We start from the raw sequence: 26,604 nt of genomic DNA, 5'->3' as shown, positions 1-26,604 counted from the left end.
GAGGAGGAGGAGACGTACAGCTTGATCAGGTGTAGTTCCGATAAAGGCGAAGAGCTGTCCCAGCAGCACGCTGTAAGTTGGTTTGTCACGGCTGTCCTCTATGGCCAGAGACTGCAGCAGGGTAAATGAGCTGCTACGATGACTTGTAGGGTGGTGTCGCCTCCTGAAGGTAAACAACAAGCAAATAATCATGAGGAAATTCATCCCCAGGTTACTATGGATCATACGTTAAATCTGTCAAAAAAAAAAAAAAAATACCTTTGAGGCGCATGAGTAAACTCCAAGTCCTGGTTAGCAATCATCTCCAAGTCAGAGGGTGCAGACATGCTGCGTAAGAAGACTGGCTGCTTCACCATGGGGATCACTGTCTTGGCATCTGACACAGACTTGGATGCTGGTACAAAAGAAAATAAAATAAAAAATCGGGAAGACAAGAATCAAAAGTCATGCAAGAATTACTAACAGACAAACACTGACAGATGAAAATAGTGATTGACAGAAGGCTGTGATGAAATTCACTCATTAAAGTCAGATGCCTGTGTAAGTTGCATAATTATACTTACAGATTTAACAGCTCACGGATATTTCATGTGTTTGACAACATGAGGCTTGAAGGAACACATTTCTAATGCCAACCCTGCTGCCCAACAAGGTTTCATTTGGTAACTACTCAACAACACATCAAAAGACGATATGTACCTGGACCAGGTGTGCCAGCAGGTGTGGAGGTCAGGCTTCTGCAGTGTGGAGCAATAGTGACATGGAGCAGCAGCTCAGTGCGGTTCATCAGGCTCTTCACCAGTGCCTTCGTTTTGGCCATTGAGGTGCTACTTCTGAGGTGCATGGTGTTTACCTCCTGAAAGAACTTCTCCCTGTTGGTGCACATACAGGATGTTACTCATTAACTGACCTCTGACAGCTGAGGCAAAGTCATCTGTTCCAAGAACTGGGATGAGTTTTAATTACTTGCCTCAGTGCAAGGACAACATTTTCCAAATCACTAAAATCGAGTGGGACCTCCTTCAGGGAGCAAAGCAGTTCAAGCTCCTTGATTTTGTTCTAGTACAAAAGAGACAAATAATCATGAATTGCCAAGTGGTGAAGGTATAATCACTGCAGCAAAAGCGGTAAATTGTGTGTGGAGCAGGGTACCTCAAAGAAATGGTAGTCGTGAAAAAAAGGGGTGTTGTTCTCCAGCTTTCCCTGATGGGCCTCCTCTACCTCATTCTGCCACTTTTGTTCCAATTCTGCAACACTCTAAAAGCAGCAGAGGAGATAATTAGACACAGCTAAACGTGAGTCTGCTGGCCAGCCCAATCCATTCTGTTGTTTTTAATAGTACTCCCTAATCTCCGGGTTGTATTTTAACATACAATACCTGTCTAATTTGTTGTCATGTCAGCAGCATTCTGGTGACTGCAGATCTAATTAAGCAGCTTCAAAACAACACCATGCAGAAGTAATTCCCCATTAATTCTATTCCCTGCACCCAACAGGAAGTACTTCATTAAAGTACCCAATGTAGAGCTTTCTGGAAAAGCCTAACCAAAACCTGACAAAATGATAAACACGCACAGTCTGTGTTCCATCAGTGCCAAGAAAACACAGTTTAAAGCATTTTAAAAAAGCTTACAGTGTAGCAGATGCTCACCTGCAGCTGGCGCTCCATAGCGTTGATCTTCTTGAAGGTCTCAGCCATGATCTTACAGAGCAGGTCATACTCCTCCGTGTGGTCCTCACGGTACTGGTAGTTGACAAGTGACTGAAGGGCATCCACCAAGCTTAGATGTTTTATGACACAAGATACTATGACCTCCTCCATGACATCTGGTCTGATCACCTCCCTTAGAGAAATAAAATAAAAAACGGTGAGTGAAAACATGACGTTTTCAACAAAAGAACAAAAGCAGCTTTACTTTATAGAGGGGTTGCAGTGACATCACCATCTGTCACATTCTTAAGCAGTATCGCCCCTAATCCAATAAACACAAAAAAACCCACAAATTTCAACTTTATGGTTTCTGTGAATAGAGAAGAGCAATACAGCGAAAAAAAATCTTTAAAACATCAGACATAAATCAAATTCCCTCCATTCACTCCAACGAAGCCAGAGGACATACAAAAGACTGAAGTTCCACTTAAAGCAGAATGTGTCAGAATAATCAAAATCACAACGTTTTTCAAGGCAAGTCTGAAAAAATATTAATATTTTATTACATAATTCCTTTAAAAAACTGCAGACTGGGTTCCTTATATTTCTACAGTCTAAGAAAGTGTTGTTTTATGTATCTTTAGCCTTCAGTTACCTGTTAAAATTTGACCTTATCATTTTAGCATTTTTTCCTGTGTACAGTGATGCCACACCCTCTGGGCTGTGACAGCATGAGTTTCTTACTTGATGCTAGGACGGAACTGTGGTCGAGCCCTTCCAGACACCTCTCGGAGCCTACCCATAATGCCCGGAGGGAGGCGGATACGAGGCAAGTCGAAGTACGTGCCCGGCATGAGGCCTGGGGGTGGGATGAGCACATCAGAGGGGTAGGTGAACTCCCGGTCCTCTTCGATAGTGAGTGGCAGAGGTGACGGGCTGGGCGTGAGGGCAGGAGATATTGCACCATTTGCTTCCACCTGCCACTGACACCTAAAGACGAAAACACAACCTGTCACCAGTCTGTCATCTTATCTGCTGGCAGTTTTACCTGTATAGCAGTTCTTACACTGTACTGTATTTATCAAATGGGCAATCAGTATCATCGGGAAACATTTTGTGTTTTTTTTATTTAGCTGCGTCACCTTTGCAGCAGCTTCGAGCAGAGCAAATCGTGGCAGGCTTCCTCTTCTCTTGTCACCTCTGGACCATTATACAGAATGCGAAGCATCGAGCAAGCCAGCACTGACAGACCCAGTGCCAGGTCTGCCAGGAAGGGGAGACCTCCAGAGACATCCTCTGATGACTCCTGAAAACGACAACAAACAGTATCTTCAGAACTAGCACTCATCATTACACTATTATAGAGATACATGCCAGTGCTCTAACGTCTTACCTGGGCTCTGACAGTGCAGGCGAACCCCCACATGGCTTTATCAGGGGTGTTGTGTTCACGGCCACTCCTCATCTCAAAGGAAAAGGTCACAGTGTCTCCTTCAACCTACAACAGGGCACACAAAAAGTGCAGCTGTTCAAGTTTGAATGTGCACCATGTGTTCACCATGTATGTTTGTGCAAAACAACTTATTTTACCTTGACAAGGTCTTTGGGCCATCCTGTCCCCAAAACGCTGCGACTGCCATATCCCAGAGTGTTCCCTCCGTACTCCGTTACTTTACGACTGTTGGTGTTGGGACCAGCATAGATAACCAGCTAAAATATCAGAGAAAATATTTAGTTTCAAAATATGCCAAACTAGAGCTTTGCTATGTTTGAGAAATGGCACTCGCTGTACGGGAGAGCTAAGGGAGTCAATACCTTGTCATAGTCATACTGCGAGGAGCAGCGAGAATCGAAGCGAAGGTACAGGCAGCGAGCTCCTGGGATGTGTACCGTCTCCTTGAACTTGTAGTTGTCCCTCACAGGGTGTACCGTCTCGACTGTCTTCCCAGCAGCCCATGGGGCAGGAATCTTCAATCCAGTCAGGAAACCGGGCTCCTCGCGTTCATCAAGGATTCTAATAAGGACACAAACAAATTACTATTTTTTAGAAAACTGTGCTTATTGAGATTAATACAGAATCTGATGGAGTCGTCGTTAATGTTTAATGCTTAAACATCGTTATGGTGGACCTTCAGAAAACTTACTTGTCATCAGCAGCACATGCCTTTGCTCCCTGCCCTAGAGGGCCACCCATAAGCTGAGGGTCCTCAGTGAAAAGTGGAGACTGAGTCTTTAGTAACAGGGCAGTCTGGAAAAAAGACAGCAAAAATTAGTCCTTTAATGATGAATGACTTTTCTACTCAAGGAAAAACTTTTCTGTTTGGACTGGCAAGACTCCAACCTGGCTGGTGTAGAGCACCAGCTGCACCAACTGAGGCATGAGGGCATCAGCTAGAGTGAGTGTCTGGAGGTTGGGGTGCATCAATGTGGTGAGCAACACTGGCAGCAGGTGCCCGAGCATGGTGGCCTTGGTTACCTGCTCCAAGCCTTTCAACCTGAATAGCGAGAGAGGAAAATGAAACGTTATCATGATGAATCCCAGGCAGAAAAACAAGATAAGAAGTGGGTGTGATTTTAAGAACCTGCATCCATAAATGATTTCTCATGCATTCTTTTATTCTTTCTAAAGGAGGCTGCAGCATTACTTTAGCTAAATCTTGTTTCACGGTGAAATTGTGCATTAGAGCCAACCAAGAGAACATCATGTCTGGTTTTTATTTTTGTTAGTTACATTATGGTTTTATGCAGACTGACTTCAAATGTCTGCCCGTGCACTATAATGAAATAAGCGGCTACAAGATTTGAAAGGCATTCAGCAGCTGCTGTGGCTGGCTGAGCAAAGGATTATTTTCCCACACTGGAAATGTATTTGTTAAAAGACTGAGCTAAAAGTTTACCTGGCTTCTCTGTCAGGGATGTCGCTGTTAATGAGAGCTGTGGTCACCTGCTGCAGGGTCTCCAGCACTTCGTCACATCCCACCAGGATCTTGGTTGCTAGGGACAGGATACTGCTTTGCAGCTCCTGAGGACCACACACAGCATAGGCCCACACTTACGTAACCACTGCTTCCAACATCTCCAATGACCATATCTCTTTCATGCAATACCGAAAGTAGACACACATAATTCCCTTACTTCTATGTTTACAAGCAGGACCGTGCAATATGATGATGTAGATCATGAGACAATAGAAAAACGTCTGTCATTTCAATGTTTGTTATAATATTATAATATTTATTTTGTTGCGTTCCAAATTTACAACAATATTTTCATACTTTGGACCTGGTTTTGACACAGGACTCCTGGAGTGGGTTTAGAGGGTCCCTTGCAAAATGAGGAATAAAACATAAAATATTTTTATTACTTTTTTTTTTTTTGAGAATGAAACAAGATGTGTAGGTTTGGCTGTACTGACTGATTGCAATTTATAAGAGTTCTAGTTTGATCATTGATTGAATGTAGTAAGTTTTGTTTTTTTTTTTAATTTTCAAACCCAAACATAAAGAATGACTCAGAGGAGGGTCATCATGCCAAAGAGTGTGGCGAGAATTAAATATGGGCAAGCACCTTTAACTTGAATAAATGAAATTGGGGTTATTTTATATACATTACTTGTTGCACGATATTGTGATATGTATCATGATCTGGATATGAGATGACAAATTTCAGAATATGAGATTTTGGGCATATTGCACAACCCTACCAACTGCTTAAAAAACTCCAGTGATTAATGACATTTAGAAACGACACATCCACAGTTGATATAAAACCGTTAACTGACGCCATTTAAACATTCAGTGCCATGAAAGATCATCTCCTGCTGCTCCATTTGGTGGGTTGGTCTCTCACTGACAGATGCCAAAACAGACTCCACGTGCGCAGAGGTAGGGGTATTTAAAGGGGATGTTTACCTGTACCTTCATTGTTTCCCCTTGTAGGGAGCTGTCACTATCGTCGGCATCATCCGGACGGATAAGAATGGTGTTACTGAGGAGGTGGTTCTGAACAGCCATGAGGTAGCGCAGACTAGGTGAGACCACCTAAAGTGAAAAGAAAACCGTATCAAGCTTGCAGAAGTGCAATCTCACAAAACATGTGATCCCAGGCCCCACAGATGGCATTTCGTTCTGCTCAAGTGATACTCGTACTGGCACAGTGGAGAGCAGCTTCTGGAAATCGTCTCGGGCGACCGTCTGACATTTGGTAACGAGGAGGCACGATTCTCGTACTACAGTTTTGAGGATGCAGTGCAGCAGCTCATCACCCAATCTGTAAAAGAGACAGACTTCTACCATTATAAAGTATGGAACTACAGGAAGCCGAGTTAACTGGTTATGTGGCACCGTTCCGTGTGGGTTATCAAAGGCTGTTGGAAATGATATTGCACCATAAGGTTTAGGGTCAGTGATGTACCTGTAGTGGTCATCTTCTTCACTCCCAAATCTATTCTTCTGCAGCTGGTCTGCCAAGTTGGTAAGAATGACATCACGAAGTTGAGAAAGGCCACTGTTCCTTTCACCTGAGTGTCACACACAAATACACCAAATGTCAGAAATATTCACCACAATACAGTGCCAGTTATATTGAAATGAGTGTTTTTCATAGTCACCTTCAGTTAAAACCAGTTTAAGCAGTTTGTTAAGTTCAGTCTCGCCCTGATACAAAGTATTCAACCCTGAACTGCAGGGACAGAGAGGAGGTGAATGAAGAAGGTCCATTAAAACATAACCATGAGCAGTGATTATACAAAACACCATTTAACTGGTTTATATATGACCTACCTGATGGCCAGGCACACCTCTCTCTGAATCTCTGACCCTATCTGATCCACTGGAGCCATTAGAAGCTGCCACAGGAGCAAGCCTGAACGACGCACACTCTCCCTATTCTGCTCCGACTGAGGATTGTAAAACCTAAACACCACCTGCAGAGGACATAAAAAAAACAAGTGGAAAACACAGAAAATGGCTGAGACACTTTCATTTAAAACTGCACCCAGGTGCCCCTAAAACTGACCTGAAAGACCACCAATATGCAGCGGATGATGCAGGTGTCGCCATTGACCATGGCCTTCTCCATAATGTCACAGATGCTGCTGAAGTGACGGGCCTCGATGGGATGCTGTTTACCCAGCAGGGCCCCCAGGGGCAAGGTGTTGCTGCTGGCCGCCAGCAGATTGAGCTGGTGGATACACATAGCACCTACGTGATGAAGTAGCTGGTTGATCACCTCACCAGTGGCCACCGTTTCCTCTGTGAAAGGACAAGTTTGTAGGTGTTCAAATTTCTGACTTGACTTCACACAAAGAGCATCTGGTGGTTGCCTTTTTTTGGTTCTTCCTACCTTTGGGCTCTCTGATGACATGGCTAACACCGAGCCTGTGGCACACATGATGAAAGGCTTGGTTCCCAGGATTGCACCACTGATCTATGTAATCACTGGAGCATGTCCAGATCAAGTTGTTCAGTGCATCGTAACAAGCTCCTACGAAGCCAAAGATATATAGATATAAAATACAAATATAACATTATAATAGTATCTTCTTTAAGTTCATCACCTAAGAGCAGAATGTGGTAAAAGCTGAGCTCACCAAGTCCTGCCACCTGGGCTCCCCTGCCCAGAGAACTGCCAGGAGCATCAATGAGGTCTGCGCGGCTGCTGAACTGACCGTCAGCCAGGTTAAAAACCAGACTGGAGGCTAATACTGTCAACAAAATGAAAATAATTAATATTGTCACTCATCACTGTAAAAAATATATTGTATGAATTGTTGGGGTCTCATCAATTTATTTTTTATTTACATATTTCTGTATCATGATGTAGCTGAATGTTATTTATGGGCTACTTGTTCAGGTTACATTTTAATAAAGAAATTCTTTTACATTTTCATAATAACATCTTTTTGTTTTTGTCTGCACCACATGCCAAGACACTGTGGAAATCTGCAGAAAGTTTGCTTGAGGCCCTTTGTGGACTGGATGAAATGTGGGTTAGGACCATCCTCAGTACTTAGTCTGCAAGAGTGCTGAAATCTCCTGCCATCAGCACACACTGCTAGCTCGGGAGATCTCCAGTGAAAAGCTGAATTCAGTCTTTGTAATGTGGCTTTATATTAAGTCATATTTAAACACATTATCTCTTACTTCCTGACAAAAATAAAATCACAACAAAACTGTCAGAATTGATGACAAGAAAAGTTCAACACAATGAGAATTTTTAAATGTCTTACTTTTAAGAGAGGACAGACTACTGGTACCCCCAAACAAGGAGCGTGTGGCAGAGCTCCCAGATACACCAGGAGGTGAGACCAGCATCACCAGGTAAGTCCCGCACACATACATAGGGGTCTTTCTCAGGGTCTTTAGAGGGAGTCCACAGCTAGTGTTGACAGCTATAAGAGAGTTAAATCAGAGAAATGTCACAAGAAAATATTTTACTAACCATATGAGCCACATGCACGTTAAAGTATATGTGATTTGTGAAAGACTACTGATAAATTACCAGACTGTTCCTCTTTGACAGTGTTGGTGATTGCAGAGCCCGTTAGAGCAGCCAATGTGGCGGAATGGGAGGCCCGGAAGCGTGACATTCGACTCAAAAGAAGCTCATTCAAGCACTTTGAAGACTCGCCTTCCTTGCGAGTGAGAATAACCCTCTCCTGCAAGATGTCTGCAACGCACAGCCCTGTCTGTGTCTGCACCACGGACAGGCGGGAGAGAAAACATCAAAGACGGAGCAAAGTGAATGCAGCTGAGAATACAGCACATGGCAGGGCATACAGAACTCACAGACAGGTGAAAGACATCCATGAAGACAGAATGGCCTTTCTGTGTCTTCTCATTGAGACTGGCTGGGGACCAGACCCAGTACAGGTAGGTTCCATCTGAGCAGAGGTGCAGCGTGGTCATGCTGCTGCCCACAGGGAAGTGATGGGCTGGCATGGGCACAATCTGGCACACCTGAAAATGGTACAGGGCATATCTTAATAAACACTAAATTTGAGTATAGCTTTTACGTATCCCCAGTCTTCGTATGAATTCATATTACTATTCTCCATGCTGCCTCTTCATCTCTTGTATCCTGAATGGAGATAAATTCTTCCTCATTGTGAGCCTTCATGTCTTGTTTGTAAGATTAAATTGTTTTACTGTAGCATGAAAGGATAATACAACTGTGTTAAAAGGACAAAAAAAATCATGTGAGAAATTGGTTGAAGATGAAATGCGACAAGATTTGAGCTGTCAGATTTACTGAATGATTCAGCATCAGACTGAAAATGGTGGAACAAGAGTGCACAGTACCTGGAGGTTGAAGGGGTCAATGACCTGGCACAGCTGATGAGGCTTGGCATCAAAGGAGGAGGGACGGTGGAGGAGGCGACCGCTGCTGAACACCACCCAGCCAGGCTCCAACTCTTCATTTCGACAGTACACAAAGCCCCTGCACAAACACAAACACAAACACAGTGCATCTAATTCTGTGTTCTATTTGCATAGTTTATTTTTCTGCTTGACAGTGGACCTTTTTTGTAGAAGACTCAGATGAGACACTTGCATCTGATGCAAAATCAGTTGAGTAGCAACACAGCATCACATTATCTACTACCTGAATGCACTGAAATTCTCTGCAGACATTTAAATCCCAATTCCTTCCACACAATTAAGCAACTTGTTTACACTCATTCAGTGCTGACAATGACAATTAATTGACAATGTGCCCTCCAAGACAAGAGTTAGTGCGCTAGTTTAAAGCTGTTGTGGGTCTGGAGCACCTTCGCAGCTGAATGGTCACAGCACATGCCACATAACCACGTGGAGGAAATGTCTCTGGTTTGATTCCTGCCAGTGGTCTTTGTATGCATGTCATACCTCTCTATTTCCCCCACATCCTGTCTGATTCCATCCATATGCATTGAAGGCAAAAAAATCTGAAAAATATATTGTTTTTAAAGGAACTGTCATGTTAATCTGGTCATCTCCATGCTAACAGTTGTGCTAATTGCTGTAGTTACTGCTGTAGTGTGGTTCCTACTGAATCTTATTTGTTTGTTTTCCAAGTTGCTATTTCTCTGATGGCACATGTATCAGTTGTGCAAGTGAAAAAACTTGAATTCTGGACCCTTTGTATTCTAAAAACAAATTGTGGAAGGAAGCTGCCTTCTGCTTACAAATTAGATAATTTGCTACAGCAGCATGGTACTAAGATGCAAAGCACACGCCCTTTTGTGCCATAAAAAAAAAAATCATCGAAATCAATCAAAGACAGCTGGGGAGGATGCGACTGTGTACTGCAGATATTGATTTAAAAACGTCCAGGAAATGACGCCATTGTTGCAGTGGGATGGGTAAGTGATAAGGGATATTTTTAGTGTTTCTCCACACCCTGTCTGTCTTTCTCTTGCTATTCTCTGAATGCTGTGGATAAAGAAAGGCAGGCAGTGCGAAGGAGTGTCACATTACCTCAGTGTCCCATGTAAACCAGAGCCAAGCTTGCTGAGTCCCCTCCCAGAGGAGTTAGTGGTATACAGATAGAGCCCGTCTGTGGCGAGACAGCGGCCTAGGTCAGTGTCTGCAAGACACAGGGACAAAAAGAATTCAATACAAGGTTAATGACACGCAGATGACAAATAATCAAAACGAAAAGTTGAGTGAGGTATCAACAGGGGAGTGAACGAGGACAATTATGATGCTGAACAAGGTCAAAACATCTGCTCGCGTTGCTTAATTTTTCCATTGCGAGTATTGTGATGCCTCCAGAGATCTGAGACTTGGATCTAGTGTCAAATTAGCTTAAAATGTAAAAATGCAAAACAGCTCCACCAAGGATATGAGCATCACTCTATAAGGTCAAAAGATGGACTGCTGAAGAGTAAACATCCCATTCCCCTCCTCTGTTTTATCCCCAAACCTCTCACAGTCTCATCTCTTCTCTCTGGTTTCAGCATTGACCCAAATCTGTTCACTACACCCACATATACAGTAAAACGAGGCCAAATAAGCCTTCCACTAAGCAATGCACTCCCCTTCCTCCATTATCAATGGGATTACACATATTTAATGTGTTTCAGACAAAAGCCATTATAAATAATCCAAAGTTGAATGAATAAATCAGAATGCAGGGCAGTATTACGATGGGCTCAGTCCTCTCTACAATCTGCAAGACAGCAAACTACATACGTGTACGAGGCATAATTCATTACAACCACATGAAGGAACTTTGTCTACTGTCACCCATTATTCATTTTTTGTTATATAAATGTAGAAGCAGAAGTTTTTAAAAAATGGGTTTACCTTTACTCTCTGCTCCTCCAGCAGAATTATCAGGTGTGGGCAGCATGTCCTCAAAACCCCAGGACACAGTGTGTTTGCCCCCCAGGAGGCAGGATGGAGAGCCCGGGCCTCCTTCCAGGAGCAAGAGTCTGAAGCAGGAGAGATATAGAGTGGTCACACATTGAGAAAGTCACTAATGACCACCTTACAGACGAGCTAAAGTACGGCTCCCACCTGTACAGGACATCTGACACAGGGAGATGGCCCAGATCAGTTTGTTTCTGCAGCAGGTGAACTGTGTGGATGAAGGTCTTCAGAGATCCCCTGGAGAAGAGTTTGGCAGATTAGTCAAGAGTGCTCAGCATGAAACACAAAAGAAAGTTCATTGTTAGGTGGTTCTGGAAATGTAAGTGGAATAACACTTGGCTTAAATTATGGACTAAATCTAATATAACGTGCTGGGAATTAAAATGCAATCTTTTTTAATTTGAATAAAAGAATATTCGGCATTAGAGTGCAGCAGAGAGATTATTTTGCACTGTGACTCCCTGCAGGGTGTAATGAGCAACCTACTTAAGTTTGTGCAGTGTTCATTTACTGCTTTGCCTCATCCGACACTGAACTGATAACTGAATACAGCCAAGTAATTTTAAATTGAGAGAAGATCTATGCAAGAAGGGGCCTACTGAAGTGCTACTCTGGCAGCCTCTGATACAAAAGAAGCAAGGTTCATAACTGCAGCTTTGGAAATCATCTTCAACAGCACCTTTCAAACAAACATGGAGCTACCGTGAATAATAATGTGTGATTGATATGTTTATACCGATAGAGAACTTCATCACATGGTGCAACAACAATACTTTTTTTGATTGGGGACTTTTTGAAATAGAAAAAATAAAATGTCATCAATAACATAAATACAACAATGGGGATTAACTAATTAACGTATGAAAACAAATGATTAATACAAGTTACGAGGCATCTTAAATACAATTTTGTTGTATTCCTTGTACAATGACAATAAAGGCTTCTGATTCTGATAAGTAAAAGCCTGGCTAACAAGATGAGTTCACAACGGTGCAGTCCCTCAGGTCCTCAGACAGACTGTCCCGGTTCACAGTTGACTGATAATACTGATGAATGTGACGGCATCATTTTTACAGCCACCTCACATGTCACAAAATGTATGTGGCAACAAAGAAAAGTTCTGATTTGTGTGTCACCAATACATCACAGTGTTACTGGGAAACTGATATTATTAAAGATTAAAGATTAAAGTGACATATTTTGTCATTGGAGGGAACTCACTCCAACGAAATTTGTTCTCTGCATTTAACCCACCCAAGTGACGTGCACACACACAGCAAACCCGGGGCAGTGGGCGACCGCGTGCAGCGCCCGGGGAGCAGTGGGGGTTAGGTACCTTGCTCAAGGGTACCTCAGCCATGGACACCGGGACGGGGAATCGAACCAGCGATCCACCGGTTACGGGTCCGACACCCTAACCGCTGATCCACGACTGCCCCTATTATCCAGGGAAATCCTACCATGTGCTGCACAGGAAATCATGCTTGATCAGTGTTTACATGTCCCACAGGCAACAGACAACACTGATGAGTCATGTGTCAGGGTTCCCCATCTGCACCTCACCACGTAAACATGGCAGTCTCTTTGCTTACTTACCCCTCTGACACAGAGAACTTACTAACCGGCCCCTTCATTGGTGAGGGGGTGTAAAGCTGATTGCCCTTTAATTAGCTCCCACTGTTGGTGAAAAGGCACTGGGGCTGGATGGTTCCCCACAACAAAGAGCTCTCAGCCTCAACAGAGGCTGAACAAAGAGTGGAGAGTTCTGGTTTTGACAAGTCAAGATCAGTTGTCACCAGCAGAAGCCAGAGTTCAAACACAAAGCCAAAAAAAAGCACATTCTGCTCTTCTGCAGGTTAGGTGACAAAACATATAAACCAATTCTATCAATTCCAGTCTGACTCCTTTTGTCATTGTTGGGTTTTTTCGCATGTGAGCAAAGGAAAAAGCAAACAGTGGTTGTAAAAAGAATCAGCACCATGTCTTCTCAAGACCTGCGGATCCCAACGGCCCTCTGCTGCTGCCCCAAGGATTTACAAACTGTAGGATAATGGCTGAGGTGACAGCAGGAGGCAAAAGAATATAATTTTCTTCTGTTCGAATATCACTTCCAAACACCACTAGTTGCTCATGCTAACAGAGCACAGATCTGGCTACAGAATGCACACTAGTTTGACGTCAGAGCACTGTCTGCCTAGTCTGTTCATGCCTCCAAGGATAAGGAAATATATACAAATAACAATCACCAAATGTCCAGTTACATCTTAATATAATAGCGCAAACATCGAAGCAAGACTGCAACTGTGTGTTGGATAGATCTGAGCATTGAATGTGGCACGATTATTCATGTAGCACATATACAGGAGGGAGAGAGAGAGGAGAGAAACTTATCAGTTAGTCAGTAATGTGCTTATTTTAGCTCTGGCTGCCAGGAATAACTGACCCGCATGTGAGTAGAGTCACTAATGAAGTAACTCAGTAGTGTTTTTAACAAGAAGCTTTCTTAATCATGTTATTTTGAGTTCTTGATGAGTTAAGTAACAGTGACACTTCTGAATATTGAATATTACTGGTTCAATGGATCAACACACTGTCTCAAAGAGCCAGGTGAGGGATCCTAAGAACTGAGAAGTTGGGTCAATAAGCAGAGAAACATACGGCCTCACCTGGCGCAGGCAAGTGCCACGAGCGCAGCAGCAGCGTTTTCCCTCTGTCTGTGTGTGTGGAGGATCTGCATCTGAGCCTGGCCATGCTGCTGGCCTGAATCCTGCGCGCCATCTTCCAGCCAGGAGCAGAGCAGCCCCTCCAGGCCATTGAGGCAGTCAGCGGGCTCTTTGCTGAGGCTGAGCGGCTGGCAGTCCCGGAGGCAGGCTAGCAGCACCTCTGCTGTGACACCGCAGAGAGCCGGGTCACTTCGAGTCTGAGACTGCAAAAGTGGGAAGACCAGCAGCAGACCGACACGGGACGTGAAGGGCGCCTGCTCTGGCTGCTGGAGCAGACCTTGTCTTTTGAGCAAGGCCAAGGTCTCCTCATCAGCCCCTCCAGTTCCCTCTCGCTCCTGCTGCTCCTCCAGGGCCAGCTGCCGCTGCGCCCCCCACAGGCCACGCAGAGCATTGAGACGGTACTCCAGCAGGCGTGCATATGCGTTGCTCTGATTTCCACAGACAGCGCGAAGACGCTCAGCAAGCTCAACCGGGTTCTTCGTCTCAAATGTCAGAATCTGTGGAACATGGGTAGACAGCAAGGAAGGAATGTAAGTTTACATCAGCTTTTAGAAAAAAACACAATAGGTGGGACTGAACTACCATCAGCAAAGTCAAAAAGAACAAGTTTGCCCTCAAGGTGTATCCCTATGAAAAAGAACATGCAGCCAACATTTTAGTTTAAAAGTAAGCTAATTATTTCAGTCACGCCTATGTTTTATCAGCAAAACTTACTGCATTTCCTCAGTGAAGCTATAAATGATTTCCACAGAATACAAACCCATGTGTTTACAGTTCCTTGACCTATAGAATAATGGTCAGAGATAGCAAGGTACATTTGGGATAGCCTATCACAAGTGAAACAATGTGCTTCATGTGCACTTAGGCAGCATTTCAGATATTGATTACAGTCTGTGGCTGCCGAATCATGGACTAGAAAAAAAAACCCATTACGCCATTTAGCAGGCACAATTTGTATTGATTCAATTTCAGAAATGCTACTAATGTTACAGTAACACTCCTTAACTGGATGCTCAGCCTTCTCCACCTGGCACTGCAAAAACTCTGCTGCAAGTGGATAAAAATAGTCAGCATCACAACACCTACGAAAACAGCACTGAATGACCCAGTCAGTGTCAGCGCTGGACACAGAGAACACCAGAAATGTAGAGAATGAAGACGGACAAATGTTTTGGGATGAGGGACTACCTACCATACAGAGGAGGGCTGACACCAATAAACATGGCAATTCTATCGCTATTGCAGCTTTGCTTATGTGGAGACATTATGTGTGCTGTACAAGACTTTCTATATTTGTAACCACGCCATTTCCAAAAAGCTTTTATTAACATGTCAACATAATGAGTCTCACACACATACAATTTACCATTTCTGGTCATGTTAAATTATACTGAAAATAATGTAACCAAGCTTAGTACTAAATATTGGAGGCCACAAATTCCTGACTAAAAAGACTAGGAAGATTAAGAAGACTAATAATATGTCTAATGTTGTGTTCCTTGCTAGTTACCAAATCTTACCAAAATCTGAACTGTTATGATATTTACAAGGGAATAATGCCAGCAAAGACAACACCAGTGTGAAAGTACGCAACAGTCCTCAATTAATGCATGCTGCAGCTAAACTGCATCAACATCTTGTGCATTTCCTCAAGTGCACAGTCCAGCTGTCAGTTAATGTGCCTACACTGGTATGTCCACATTGCTTCTGCTTGTTCTGAAGCAGCTACAGCAAGTAGTGAGACGCTGTGTCACTGCATGTCTGTTGCTGTGCTTAACAAACGTGAAATAAACAGGGTGAGGGGTCAAAACCAAACCTGTCCCTTCTCATTCATTAATCAACCAGCGGTTTGACACAACTGCTGATCGAACACATGCTTACACACACTTACATCAGCTAAAATAAAATGCACAAGGCTGATGGCTGAACAGTGAAGAAGCCATCTGCAGCTGATATGTTTCTAACACTGGAACTGCAAGTGCTAGTAACGTAATAGATTGCTGATTATGGTACTGCTGCTACTACTGAACATAATGTGGTATTGGATTGAAGAAAGTCAAATAATAAACAGGCCATTTATAGCACCAGTCAAGAACTTGGTCAGTAGCTTAGGACAAAGGAGGTTATGCTGTACTAATACAACCAGCTGAATGAACCCCTGCTGTGCATTATAAAAGTTAAATCAAGCAGCCAGTGTCTGTTGGTGAGCACAAAAGCTTTACATCAATCTGAGCACACTTACTGTGTACAAAAACATTTTCCAACATGTCATTTGTCCCACCACACAGCTATGAGCGTGGCTACTGTTTTAACATGCTCTGAAACAAAACCATGTGGTGAGATAAGCACAAATTAATATTATTTTCTTCAATTTTAAACAGAATATATTAAATATATTATGGATGTTTATTTGTTTTTAGCTTGTTATATGTTGTTGTTGACCACATTAAAAAGACATATATATTTTCAAAACAATTAGACATGTTTGCAACTAAACGTAACTTTTACATTAAAAATCGATGCAAAACATTGGAACTGTATCGCTATATTGTTGTCAAGCAGAGATCCTGAATCCTGAATGGCTGATTGCAGGATTCTTGTATAAGATTCTTGTATAGTGTAGAACTACATGCTTTTTCATAAAAAAAATTGTTAAAATGTAATGTGAACCTATAGAGGAAGCGGCAACAATTAAATAACAGTACTATCTATAATGTGGCTAATTAGGTATCGCATTTAATTAGGTATTGCCGTTGGATACTACTATCTCTAGCTTTATTACACGGGAGAGTACCGAACTATCGAGGATGTAATATTGTAATGTCGAAGTTTCCATCTGCATCACTGTAAAGTCTCTGCAACCTAAAAACGTGGACACGTCCGGTTTCGACATTGTACATTCAAAATAAAAGCCTGCTCTCTAGTTAAAAACATGACATTACATTGCTTCTGTATGTTGAGCAAACAAAAAGCTACATGTTTTCACAGAAAACACTGGTCTCTATACTGGTCTCCACACGGGCATTTGCAGATCCACAGAAATATATACTGTTAGATGCAATGAGAGATGCACAGAAAAGCTGCTGCATTGGCAATACTCATAAAGTTGAGTCTGTGCAACTTGACACCTGAAGGCACAGAAGTAAAGTATAAGCATCACCCCATATGCTCTCTGAGTTACTGAGTAACCAGTGGAAGAAATATTATGTGGCCATATAACCAAATTTTAGCAGAAACACACCGCTGCTGTTGTGATTAAATTACAGTATTCCGTTTGTAGATAACTTAAATTTTGAGGGAGATGACAGGAAGTGAGTTGTCAACGGTCGCTTCCATGACAATGGGTAAATAACATGCAGGGCAGGAAACTTGCAAACGTTAGCGCTACCCTTATCAGTGAGGGTGGTGTGGCGACCTGCAGTGAAAACACAATATGACAATAAAAGAAACAAAAACACCCACTTATCACAGATGTGAGCGTGTGTTTCTCGATGTAAACCTTTACGTGCGCAAACGCGTGTGTGTGTGTGTGTGTATGTGTGTGATGTGTATGTGGCTTTCACCCACCTCTTGCTCGGTATCCCCCTGCTCCGACACTCCAATTTCACTGGGCAGTTCGGCCAGATCTGTGACCCGAATGAGTCCGTCGTGGAGGAAAATTGTCTCCTCCTTCACCGAAAGCCATTGGGACGAATCTACGGCCCCGGAGCCCATCGCTCGCTCCTCCGACAGTGTTGCCAAAGGGGTCGAACATTAAAAATTTAGTGACAGAATAACAGAAACGCCCTAGCTAGCCGGCTAGCGAGCTACGATAACATAACTGCCGTTATTGTCGCCGTTTTATCTGACGATGGTGTATGACGGGGCTGACTGTAGCACTAAGATGCAAGCAAACGGAAGACGGTCAGGCAGTGAACAGACAGTAGTGGCAGGTCCTCTTCACATAACATGGGTGGTCGTGTCGTGCTAACAGTGGCTGCTAGCTGTCTGGCTTGGTTAGCTGTAAGCAGAGCTAACTTACCCAACGGGTCGTTATAACGTTACCGAGCAGAGTGGGCGTGACACTCGTACTAAATCCGTTATTGCACCGCACCGTTGGAACGACAGTCTTTTCAGGACGAAGACTGCATCTGAAATGAGCTCATTTCACAGTTAAAATGGGACCCCAAACAGCTCCGCTAACGGCCCGGCCGGTGTGCCAGTGGCTGGAGAAGACAGAACAAGTCTCCCAGCTGTCAGTGCGACGCCATGTTTCCAAGGCCAACTAGCTGCTCCCAGCATGCACCGCGGCCCAGAATAAAAACTGTCAAGAATTCATGAGTTCATATTGGTGTCTAACAACCAAATCTACTACTGCAATAATAAGACCAGGGCCAGTGATCACGTTTAGAAGTCATGTGGTGCCATTTGATAACAAACTTCAAGGTGATTAACAGGTTAGGATTAAGAGTCAGAATCACCACTAAACTGCATCTACTGTACGTGAGACCACAAAGGGGAGAAGTCTTATGACATATCTGACGAAGGTGTGTGATTTAATGTTCCCCTTATTTATTATCAATCAATACCATTAGCACTTTTACAGTGCAACAAGCAGAGTGAAAATGTAGAGGTGCGAGCCTAATTGGCTTTTATAATCATATAACCATGCAGGTATGTTTAGATGAAACAAAACAAAGAAGAAAGACATTTAAAAATTCTTTAGCATCAGATTCTAACATTGTTACAGTATTACTGATGAAAATAAATCCATAAGATTGATACCTGTTTCCTGAGACCTGACCCTGGTTTTGTTTTTGGGCTGAACAGGAACTGAATTTGAATTTGTTTCAAACAAATAGAAATTCCATCATTCATACCTTGTAAATGTGAACATGTCTAAAAAAAACACTGATGCAACACACTGTTGACTGGACTGGACTTCATTAATGAGATGAAAGAGCAGACAGTGTGCACACTGAACCTGTCACAGTCCTCACAAATCACTGATTTATCAGGGATGGTTCTATTAATGGAGCAAAATATGTTCTTCTCCTTGATATGTTGGTAGGTATAGATAACCCAAAAACAAAGTGTAATTGTAACTCTTGCACAGCAGTGAGTCAAGACCAGATATTTTGAGGAGGAAGAAGAGAAAGATGAAAAAACAGGAGGGTCCATCAGCAGAAACGTCTGGACCAGTTAAGTTATCGTTAAACCTTGAAGTCATGTCTCTATTTCACACAGCACACTGCCTGAGTAATTAGGTCTATTCAGCATCTCTTGGGTCTTAAACTTATGACCTTTGCCACTAACGGCACTTAGTGATGATGTGGAGCTACACAGAGAAGCGCTTTGAGCTGGTGGGGAATATGAGGGGGCTTATGACAAATACATGAGGCAGAACAGCTTGGACTATAATTATTTTACACTTCTTAGAAATTAGGCTAAAATCATGTGTCACTAATCCAGTGCTTCTCAGGCCCGGCCCCTCCCTGCTCTGCTTGTTTCAGAAGTTTCACCGCTCTGGCACACCCTGATTTCAATTAATGGCTCGTTATCAGGCTTCTGCAGAGCTTGATGACGAGCTGATCGTTTGAATCATGTCTGCTTGAGAAAGGAAACGTCTACATGCAAGACAGCGCATGAAATTGTCTCATGGGAACTGGAGAATTAGTTAGCATGAATCTGCAGTATCTGTTTACAGATGGACATTTTGACGACGTCATAGTAGATGTGACTGATTTTCCTGAATTTTCAAGCCTTAAATTTAAAAGCTTTAAAACAGTTTAAACTGTAGCACCACCATCAGGTTTGTTAGCACACACACCCAAGTCTAATTGAGGAAGTTTGACATGTAACTGTAAGTTTGGTTTATTTTTATTTTACATAGTAGGAAGACATTGTTCTGTTAGTTTTGAGACATTTATTGGCAATTCAAAGCACATTTGTTTCCAGTAATGAATAATAATGCTAATAGTTGTGTTCTAAGCTAAGAATTTGTTGCTGAACTTTTATCATTTGAGACTGTGATTACTGGCGGGCTGTGGGTTATTTCTGAAAGCAGCATGGAGTTACTATTATTTCTTTTATTACCTTTTCATTACACAGTCTGGAGGACTATAGCTTTGTATTACAGTTTTTAATAAATATATGTATATAACTTTACATCCATGGCCTTGGTCATAAGATATTCAAGTTCTTGAATATTTTCAACAAACTGCTATTTTACACCACCAGAGAGAAACAGAAAATGCTGTATGAAATGTAAAGCCTATAAAACTCATTGTTGCTCCTCACAGCAGCTCAGTGTATAATCATGTGAGATGTGCCATAATATCAGCTTCTCTCTCCAGCCTCAGGCATCGCTTATAAAGGCGAACAGGATTCCCTCTCTTTCGCATCCCGGCAGTGTTTCTTTCCTCTATCTTCTTAAGTGCTTGAAGTAGGTCAGAGGCTTTAATGAAGCCTCCAGAACAGCTAGAAAAGAAACATATAAAATTGATAAGAAACAGAAACTCAAGCTAATAATCTGTTATACAAGTTCACTCACTAGAAAGGGGGCTGGCACTGCTGTAACCCAAAGTTGTCTGAGATTAACATGAATAATCGTATCAGAGTTTAAAACCTTTTTCTGCTGCGGCATTCCTTCTCCTTCGGCAGGTTAAAGCAGTACTGAGAGACGAAATCCGCCATCAGCGTGGGGAGAATACTGCGTTGCTTGAAGCTTTTAATGTGAACAGCCAAGCTGTAAAATTTGGAGAAAGACAAGCAGAGGCCATTTACAACCTCACATACAGAAATAAAGTGGAAGACAAGGCAGGAATGACACAATAGTGAGTGACTCAGAGACATTCAGACAAAGGAAGAAGAAGCTGCCTGTGGGGGGAGGCCTTTCTCCTTATTTATAACATGCAGTCGACTCAAATGACTAATCTCACCATACATGAGCTGCTGTGGCAAAGTGTTGCATGCAGGCATAGCAGTCACAATACATCATCAAATGTAAATATCACTAAAAATCAATCAATCGCAGGATTGGAGAAATTATGACCTTTTTCACAGCCGACATGACGACCAGTTACAGAGGGACAAACACGGGTGTAACTGGTTGATTGAATGACGACTTCCATTTAAAGGACGTGTTCACAGTTTTCACAGCAGTTCAGGTGCTCATATGAACAACAAAACACTTCTTACCTGTTGCCTCCTGTTCATCTTAGTCACCAACAGACCCCTTTCCAGTGTGCTTTCAATGGAAGTGATGGGGAGGACAGAATCCACAGTAACGTTCAACTTTTGAGGCTGTTTGAGTTAGGAAAATCAAATCATCTTCAGGTCGAGCCTTTTTCATTCCTTTTTGCTGTTATTGCTCTGCTATTGCTCAACACAAAGGCAGAACTTTGTGAAAAGACTTGGAAAACTTGGAAAATACTAAAATTTGATGTGGCTGCCAAACTGCCAAACATCATCAGATTCATATAATCTGTAACTGCGTTTTTTTGTCTTTCATCACTTAAATTGAAAGCACATCAGGAAGGGATCCCACAGTGGCTAGTTTGAACAGGAAGAACAATCACAGCAAGCAAAACCAGTTTCAACATTCGTATTCAGGACACTATTGTTTCAAGTCAGACCTGAAAAATTACGAACCTTTCCTTCAGCCATGTCACCAAGCTGCAGCTAATCCTGCTGCGACATGTCAAAGTCAAAAGTATTGGGACATGACACTATCAAATTCAGGTGTGTTTCTCAGGGTTTGGGCTCAGCCCCTGACTTCCAGTGAAGGGAAATCTTAATGCTTCAGCACACCAAGACATTTTGGACAATGCTATGCTTCCAACTTTGTGGCAACAGTTTGTTGAAGGCCCTTTTCTATTCCAGCATGACTGTGCCCCAGTGCACAAAGCAAAGCTCCATAAAGACATGGCTGGATGAGTTTGGTGTGGAAGAACTTGACTGGCCCACACAGAGCCCTGACCTCAACCCCATCCAACACCTTTGGGATGAACTGGAACGGAGATTGTGAGCCAGGCCTTTTGGTCCAACATCAGTGTGTGACCTCACAAATGCTCTACTGCATGAATGGGCACAAACTCCCACAGAAACACTCCAACATGTTGTGGAAAGCCTTCACAGAAGAGTGGAAGCTGTTAGAGCTGCAAAGCTGTCTGTGTGTTTAGAATGAGATGTCATTGAAGTTCCTGTCGGTGTAATGGTCCAATACTTTTGCTCATATAATGTATGTTCCAGACTGTTCTCGTCACAGTTATGCAGCTACCATCCCTTGTGAAACAAGCCCCTGGCATATTCAAATTATTAAAAATTTTTCAATTGCAATGCTTCCATATTTGCATGTGAATATATAAATATGCAGGAATAAAGTGACAGAAATGCTGGCAGGTTACCGGCTGGTGCAGTCACAGTGATAGGCCGTCTTTGACTCCACGTTGTGCAGACCGTACTTCTTCGCCAAAGGGGGGATTTTGTATTTACACTCATCCAGATGTTTGAGGCTTCTGCACAGGGGCTGAACATCTGTGGGAGCCACAGTAAACACAGGTTATCTCACAGATGATCTCAGTGTATCCACATTTCTGAGCCAACCTGCAAACCTGTTGTTATGCTCTACAAAAGTTTGAGACTGTAAGACTTTCACCAAGCCATCTGTCTCACTTGTAGGGGGATAATTAAATGTCACCTCACTTTGCTATTATTAATAATACTATTGAAGACTATAGCTGCCGTAATATTTAACATATCACTTTATCACGATCATTATCATTTTAGTCATTGACTTAAAACTTGCTGATTCACTTATAAATGTTTTGTAATCATTAACAGAAGAAATTTAAATGACAAATTTCATTTTCAAACGTCACTTCAGTTTAGTTTAGGCCGTACTGAGGAGGGGCTTCTCACACTGCAAAAGGCCCCAGCACAGGTGATGGGCTCAGCAGCTGCATGCACTCACCTGTCAAATTATGCAACAGTTTCAGGCCTCTCTCTGACTGTGTGACTGGGGCTTTGGTTCGGCCCACGGGTTCCTGCTGCATGGTAATCCACGGCAGATGAGAAACCATCTGCGTTTGTGGCCTGCGGCCTTCATGAATGGGGGCTTCCGTCATAAGTTTTGTTGAGGCCGACACTGCAGAATCAGCTGTAGTCTGAGTGTCTTGTCTGGGCGTTGCTCTTGTCTTATCGAGCCGCGGCGTTTCGAGTGTCGTCGCTTTGCTCGGTGATCCATACGTAGCTGTTGAGGGGGTAACATCTGTCCCGTGAGAAGTCGTGTTTTGTGCGGGACAGTTTTTACAGTGAGGCAGAAAAGTGTCACCTCTCAAAAGCGTCCTGAATCCACAACAGCGAGTGTGTTTGGGAACTTTTTTGGAACTTTGGGTGGTACTGGTCACGGCTGTGATGGCGGTCAGCACGTGTGGAGGTGTTGGAGGTGTCGTTTGTGGATAAAAGTTTGCAGTCGTCTGCGGTGGAACTTGACTTCTCTGAGTGGGGTGAGCCAACAGGCCTTTTCTGCTCTTCTTTTTTCCAGCTCTCTTTTTATTTGACATTAATGTGCTACTTTTGGAAGCACGTGACAGACTGGTTACCACGGAAGGAGTGTTGTTGCGTGCTCTTGATGTTGAGGGGATTTGAGAAGGTTCTGCTGAGTGCAGTTTGCGGTGTTTTTTACATCCTTCCCCTTTTTGCTTTCTGCGGTGCAAAGTGCCCCCCCTGAGTGGGTCTTCGGAGCGGCACTTGTTTTTGCTTGTGGGTGACTTTGTGTGCGGGCTGATCGGAGGGCTTTCGGTCACATGCTGCCCCTCAGTGTTTGATAGCTTGTTACTGTCAGCTTTGTGTTCATATTTGCTCGTAATATCTGAGGAGTTGTAAGGGAGAGGGCTTTTGAAGACGGCATACGGAGCCTCTTTGCCCCCTTTGCACCTGCAGAGAGGAAACACGAAAGTTAAAATTTCTGTAATTTCAAACACTTGTAGTAGGTACCTCAGTGTAACACAGTGGACATCTCGCACTTACACACACATCTTAAACTATAATGATTACTGAAGAGCTTGTCAGCGTAATACTATCAAAGCTAGAAAGGGTTAATCATTAATCATTTCTTCTTTGTAGCAGCGTTTCTTTTTAAGCTGATGGGTCAAGTTGTTGAAACAGTGCAGAGGTGTGGCACGATGCCTCTCATGATTTTGTGAGGTTTGGCAAAGTGTAGGCATGCTGTTACAAGCAGCTGTTCCCGCTTCCTGATAACCACGTCTGCACTTTCCTCAAAACATAAATTTACAGTCTGCATTTCTCACAATTTCCTGTTACAGCTTCTACTTTTAAGTAGTGAACCAGGGAGCTACCAAACCAGAACTGTATTTTCTTGTTTGTCTTTACACTGTAAAAAATTGGGGGCGACGCAACTGCTGATTGAAATATCTGAGTTAACTTAACTCAGGTCAAATTAATTAGTTCAAAACTGGGTATTCTGCTTCAATAAAAACATCTTTTAAAAAAGGGTTCAAGCAACAAGGTGAGAGTTTCTCTTACATTCCCCACCAGTGTGTGTCAGTGCATTGCGTCGGCTGTTTGAGCACAAAGCAGGGAACCTGCAGGACGCTGAAGAAGCTGTAGCCCACCATACTGGAAATGGTGTCATTCACATGAAGAAGGCACTGTCGAAACCTGGTGAGAGGCAGGACGAGAACGAGCCAAGGTTGAGGAATCAAATCAACACACATTTAACAACAGGGTTTCTGCAAGTTTCAACAAGTTACAGACCGTTTGAAGGACCCGCTGAATCTCTACAGATCTTTAGTTCAAACAATTCATAATGACAATCTTTCAGCTGGGAGGTGAATTTTTAAAATGAGTGTAAGTTACGTGCAAGGTGAACACAAAGACATAGAAGGCGAACATATGCACCTGTCACCACTAGTTGGAATGCAACGCCTTGCAATGGCGAGCATCGTGTTCACGCTTGACATCAAAAGTGCATCCAGCTGATTGCAGTGATGTATTTATTGCTCTTAGATGAATAGCAAGATGAACAGTCAGCTCATCCAGCCCCAGGCTCTCCTGCTTAAATCAGTTTACATTTATTGGCATAGAGACAAAATGATATTCGACCAGCATTACAGAGAGGAGCGTTCATTAACATCAAGTGTGAGGTGTGAACAACCACAGCACTAATAAAATCAGCCTCTGAGCAGGTCTTTCCTAACTTGACATGGAGTCTATGGAGTCCAGAACTCTATGAGCACAGGTTGAGGGATTTGGGGGTTTGGGGGGGGTGTCGGGAGGCAACGAGGCAATGAATGCTTGGAATCCGGACTCAGTGTTAGATTCACAGTGTGAGCATTCTGGGCCTCACCTCTGGTCACAGTCACAGTGTGAGACGGTGTAGAATTTGGTGTTGAAGACGCCATAATTCATGGAGAAAGCTGGGATGGTGTGCAGGCAGTGGTCGTGCTCACGGCAGCATCGGTCGGCGCTCTCAAACATCCCTGAACAGGAGGACAGCATTTGAATTCGTTCACATATCAAAGGATTAAAATCAAAAAGCTCCAAAGGTGGACATTTGAAAATGAAATATGTTTGGGATGTAAAATCCAGGATTTTTAATCTAAAACTTACACTGAGGCACATCTTTTTCATGTGATGTAAACTTCAAGCAGACTTCTGATCACTTTCCTTATGACTTAAATTAAGAACTATATTCTCATTACTCTTGGACTGTTTCTAATATCCCAAAATGTAAAACTTGATATTTAAATAAATTTAACACAACTTGTTAAAAATGTAAATGTTTATCTACACTATATCACTCTGAAACATCTCTGATTGCTGTTAATGGCGCTTCATCTCATGTGAAATGCTAAGGAGGACTTCATTGTCCTCACCACAGTGAAGTTCATGGTTACTGTATGCTAAGAGTAAGATGAATGTTTGATGAATTACAGTGGCAGGCAGTGCTGCTGGAGTTGTGGTGGATTTTTAGGGACGTATGGCTGCAGAGGTCCCAGCCTCCCAGTGAGTGTTACTGCATAAGCCAACATGTCAAATGGACACTAATGTTGGTCCTCTGTCTTCTCTGACTACTGATGTCCTGCTTTACAAGCAACGGGTCTACACATGAGGGGTGATAAGGCACTAATGGACGAAGAGTTAATCATCCTCACCTAACTGTTCGTATTGCACCGCTGTGCTTCCTGTGCCGCACCATAGCGTCCCTGGAAATATCCAGGAGCGTTTCCTCCGAGTTTTCCCCACCGTCCCATCTCTTCTTGTGAGTCTGGTCAATTTTGGCGCGCTGGAGGAGCCGAGCGCGCAGGGAGCGTCCTGAGCCAACAACGCGCTGATGTTAAACCTCCTGGTGGGTTGCTGACTCTGCCAGCCGCTGCTGTCGCAGAGAGCGCGGTAACTTTCCGTGACCAGCGGACTGCTCTGCACTTCGCATGTCACCAGGCGGGTATCCTCTGACCACACGGTGAGGTACAGGAAGCGCACGCCGGCTGCGTCCACTCGCAGGAACGTGACGCGCGTCAGTCCGTCGCCGGCAGGACTCAGTCTGAGACAGGAGAGACCTGATCCCATCACATCTTGTCCTTTTGATAAAATGAGAGCCAATAAGGCGAAAAGAACTCGGAGAAGGCATCTGCTCTGCATCTCAGTTTTACTGAATTACTCCCAATTAATTGTTGCATCAGCGTGTATTTCTGCACCAGCCGCGAGGAAAGCAGGTGCGCCTCCGGTGTCAACGGTCCTATTGGTCTGCTTCCATGGAGGCTCGGCAAAAATGTGACACTCCTCTGTTTTGCGGGTTTGTGTGGCTCTGTGTGGGCGTTATAAATTCCAAGTTCAAACAAACTATTCAGTTCCCACATAGTTCTCACAC

General features: G+C 43.3%; 2 protein-coding genes across 3 annotated transcripts in view; both read right to left on the bottom strand.

The window, feature by feature from the left end:
• LOC124058071 (probable E3 ubiquitin-protein ligase HECTD4) overlaps window positions 1-17,997 on the bottom strand; it is a 38,548-nt gene extending 20,551 nt beyond the window's left edge. The window contains exons 1-31 of one of the 2 annotated variants that reach the window (XM_046386929.1): window positions 17,298-17,997; window positions 13,674-14,227; window positions 11,155-11,244; window positions 10,942-11,069; window positions 10,111-10,219; window positions 8,953-9,091; window positions 8,440-8,610; window positions 8,153-8,345; window positions 7,881-8,042; window positions 7,242-7,355; window positions 6,995-7,135; window positions 6,668-6,903; window positions 6,433-6,575; window positions 6,261-6,331; window positions 6,065-6,170; window positions 5,800-5,920; window positions 5,563-5,691; window positions 4,549-4,673; window positions 3,993-4,146; window positions 3,796-3,899; window positions 3,467-3,665; window positions 3,242-3,361; window positions 3,045-3,149; window positions 2,794-2,957; window positions 2,396-2,641; window positions 1,652-1,844; window positions 1,153-1,257; window positions 971-1,059; window positions 700-872; window positions 259-394; window positions 19-163 (exon numbers count right to left, since the gene is read on the bottom strand). In XM_046386929.1, coding sequence (XP_046242885.1) covers window positions 19-163; window positions 259-394; window positions 700-872; window positions 971-1,059; window positions 1,153-1,257; window positions 1,652-1,844; window positions 2,396-2,641; window positions 2,794-2,957; window positions 3,045-3,149; window positions 3,242-3,361; window positions 3,467-3,665; window positions 3,796-3,899; window positions 3,993-4,146; window positions 4,549-4,673; window positions 5,563-5,691; window positions 5,800-5,920; window positions 6,065-6,170; window positions 6,261-6,331; window positions 6,433-6,575; window positions 6,668-6,903; window positions 6,995-7,135; window positions 7,242-7,355; window positions 7,881-8,042; window positions 8,153-8,345; window positions 8,440-8,610; window positions 8,953-9,091; window positions 10,111-10,219; window positions 10,942-11,069; window positions 11,155-11,244; window positions 13,674-14,227; window positions 17,298-17,444 — 4,812 coding nt within the window. In that variant the 5' untranslated portion in view covers window positions 17,445-17,997. The remainder of the gene's footprint in view (window positions 1-18; window positions 164-258; window positions 395-699; window positions 873-970; window positions 1,060-1,152; window positions 1,258-1,651; window positions 1,845-2,395; window positions 2,642-2,793; window positions 2,958-3,044; window positions 3,150-3,241; window positions 3,362-3,466; window positions 3,666-3,795; window positions 3,900-3,992; window positions 4,147-4,548; window positions 4,674-5,562; window positions 5,692-5,799; window positions 5,921-6,064; window positions 6,171-6,260; window positions 6,332-6,432; window positions 6,576-6,667; window positions 6,904-6,994; window positions 7,136-7,241; window positions 7,356-7,880; window positions 8,043-8,152; window positions 8,346-8,439; window positions 8,611-8,952; window positions 9,092-10,110; window positions 10,220-10,941; window positions 11,070-11,154; window positions 11,245-13,673; window positions 14,228-17,297) is intronic. The other variant, XM_046386930.1, reaches the window with a different exon arrangement.
• Window positions 17,998-19,543: 1,546 nt separating this feature from the next.
• LOC124058105 (group 3 secretory phospholipase A2-like) lies at window positions 19,544-26,483 on the bottom strand. The gene is made up of 7 exons (XM_046386980.1): window positions 25,889-26,483; window positions 25,081-25,213; window positions 24,258-24,392; window positions 22,684-23,648; window positions 22,118-22,247; window positions 20,338-20,457; window positions 19,544-20,189 (listed from the first exon to the last, which is right to left on the bottom strand). Exons 1-7 carry the CDS (start codon window positions 26,373-26,375, stop codon window positions 20,027-20,029), a joined length of 2,133 nt encoding a protein of 710 aa, XP_046242936.1. The 5' UTR covers window positions 26,376-26,483; the 3' UTR covers window positions 19,544-20,026.
• Window positions 26,484-26,604: the final 121 nt, after the last annotated feature.

This window comes from Scatophagus argus, chromosome 4, assembly GCF_020382885.2.
Source record: "Scatophagus argus isolate fScaArg1 chromosome 4, fScaArg1.pri, whole genome shotgun sequence".
NCBI lineage: Eukaryota > Metazoa > Chordata > Actinopteri > Scatophagidae > Scatophagus > Scatophagus argus.
The sequence above is the reverse complement of the archived record's forward strand: the minus strand, read 5'-3'. Positions and strand labels throughout refer to the sequence as shown.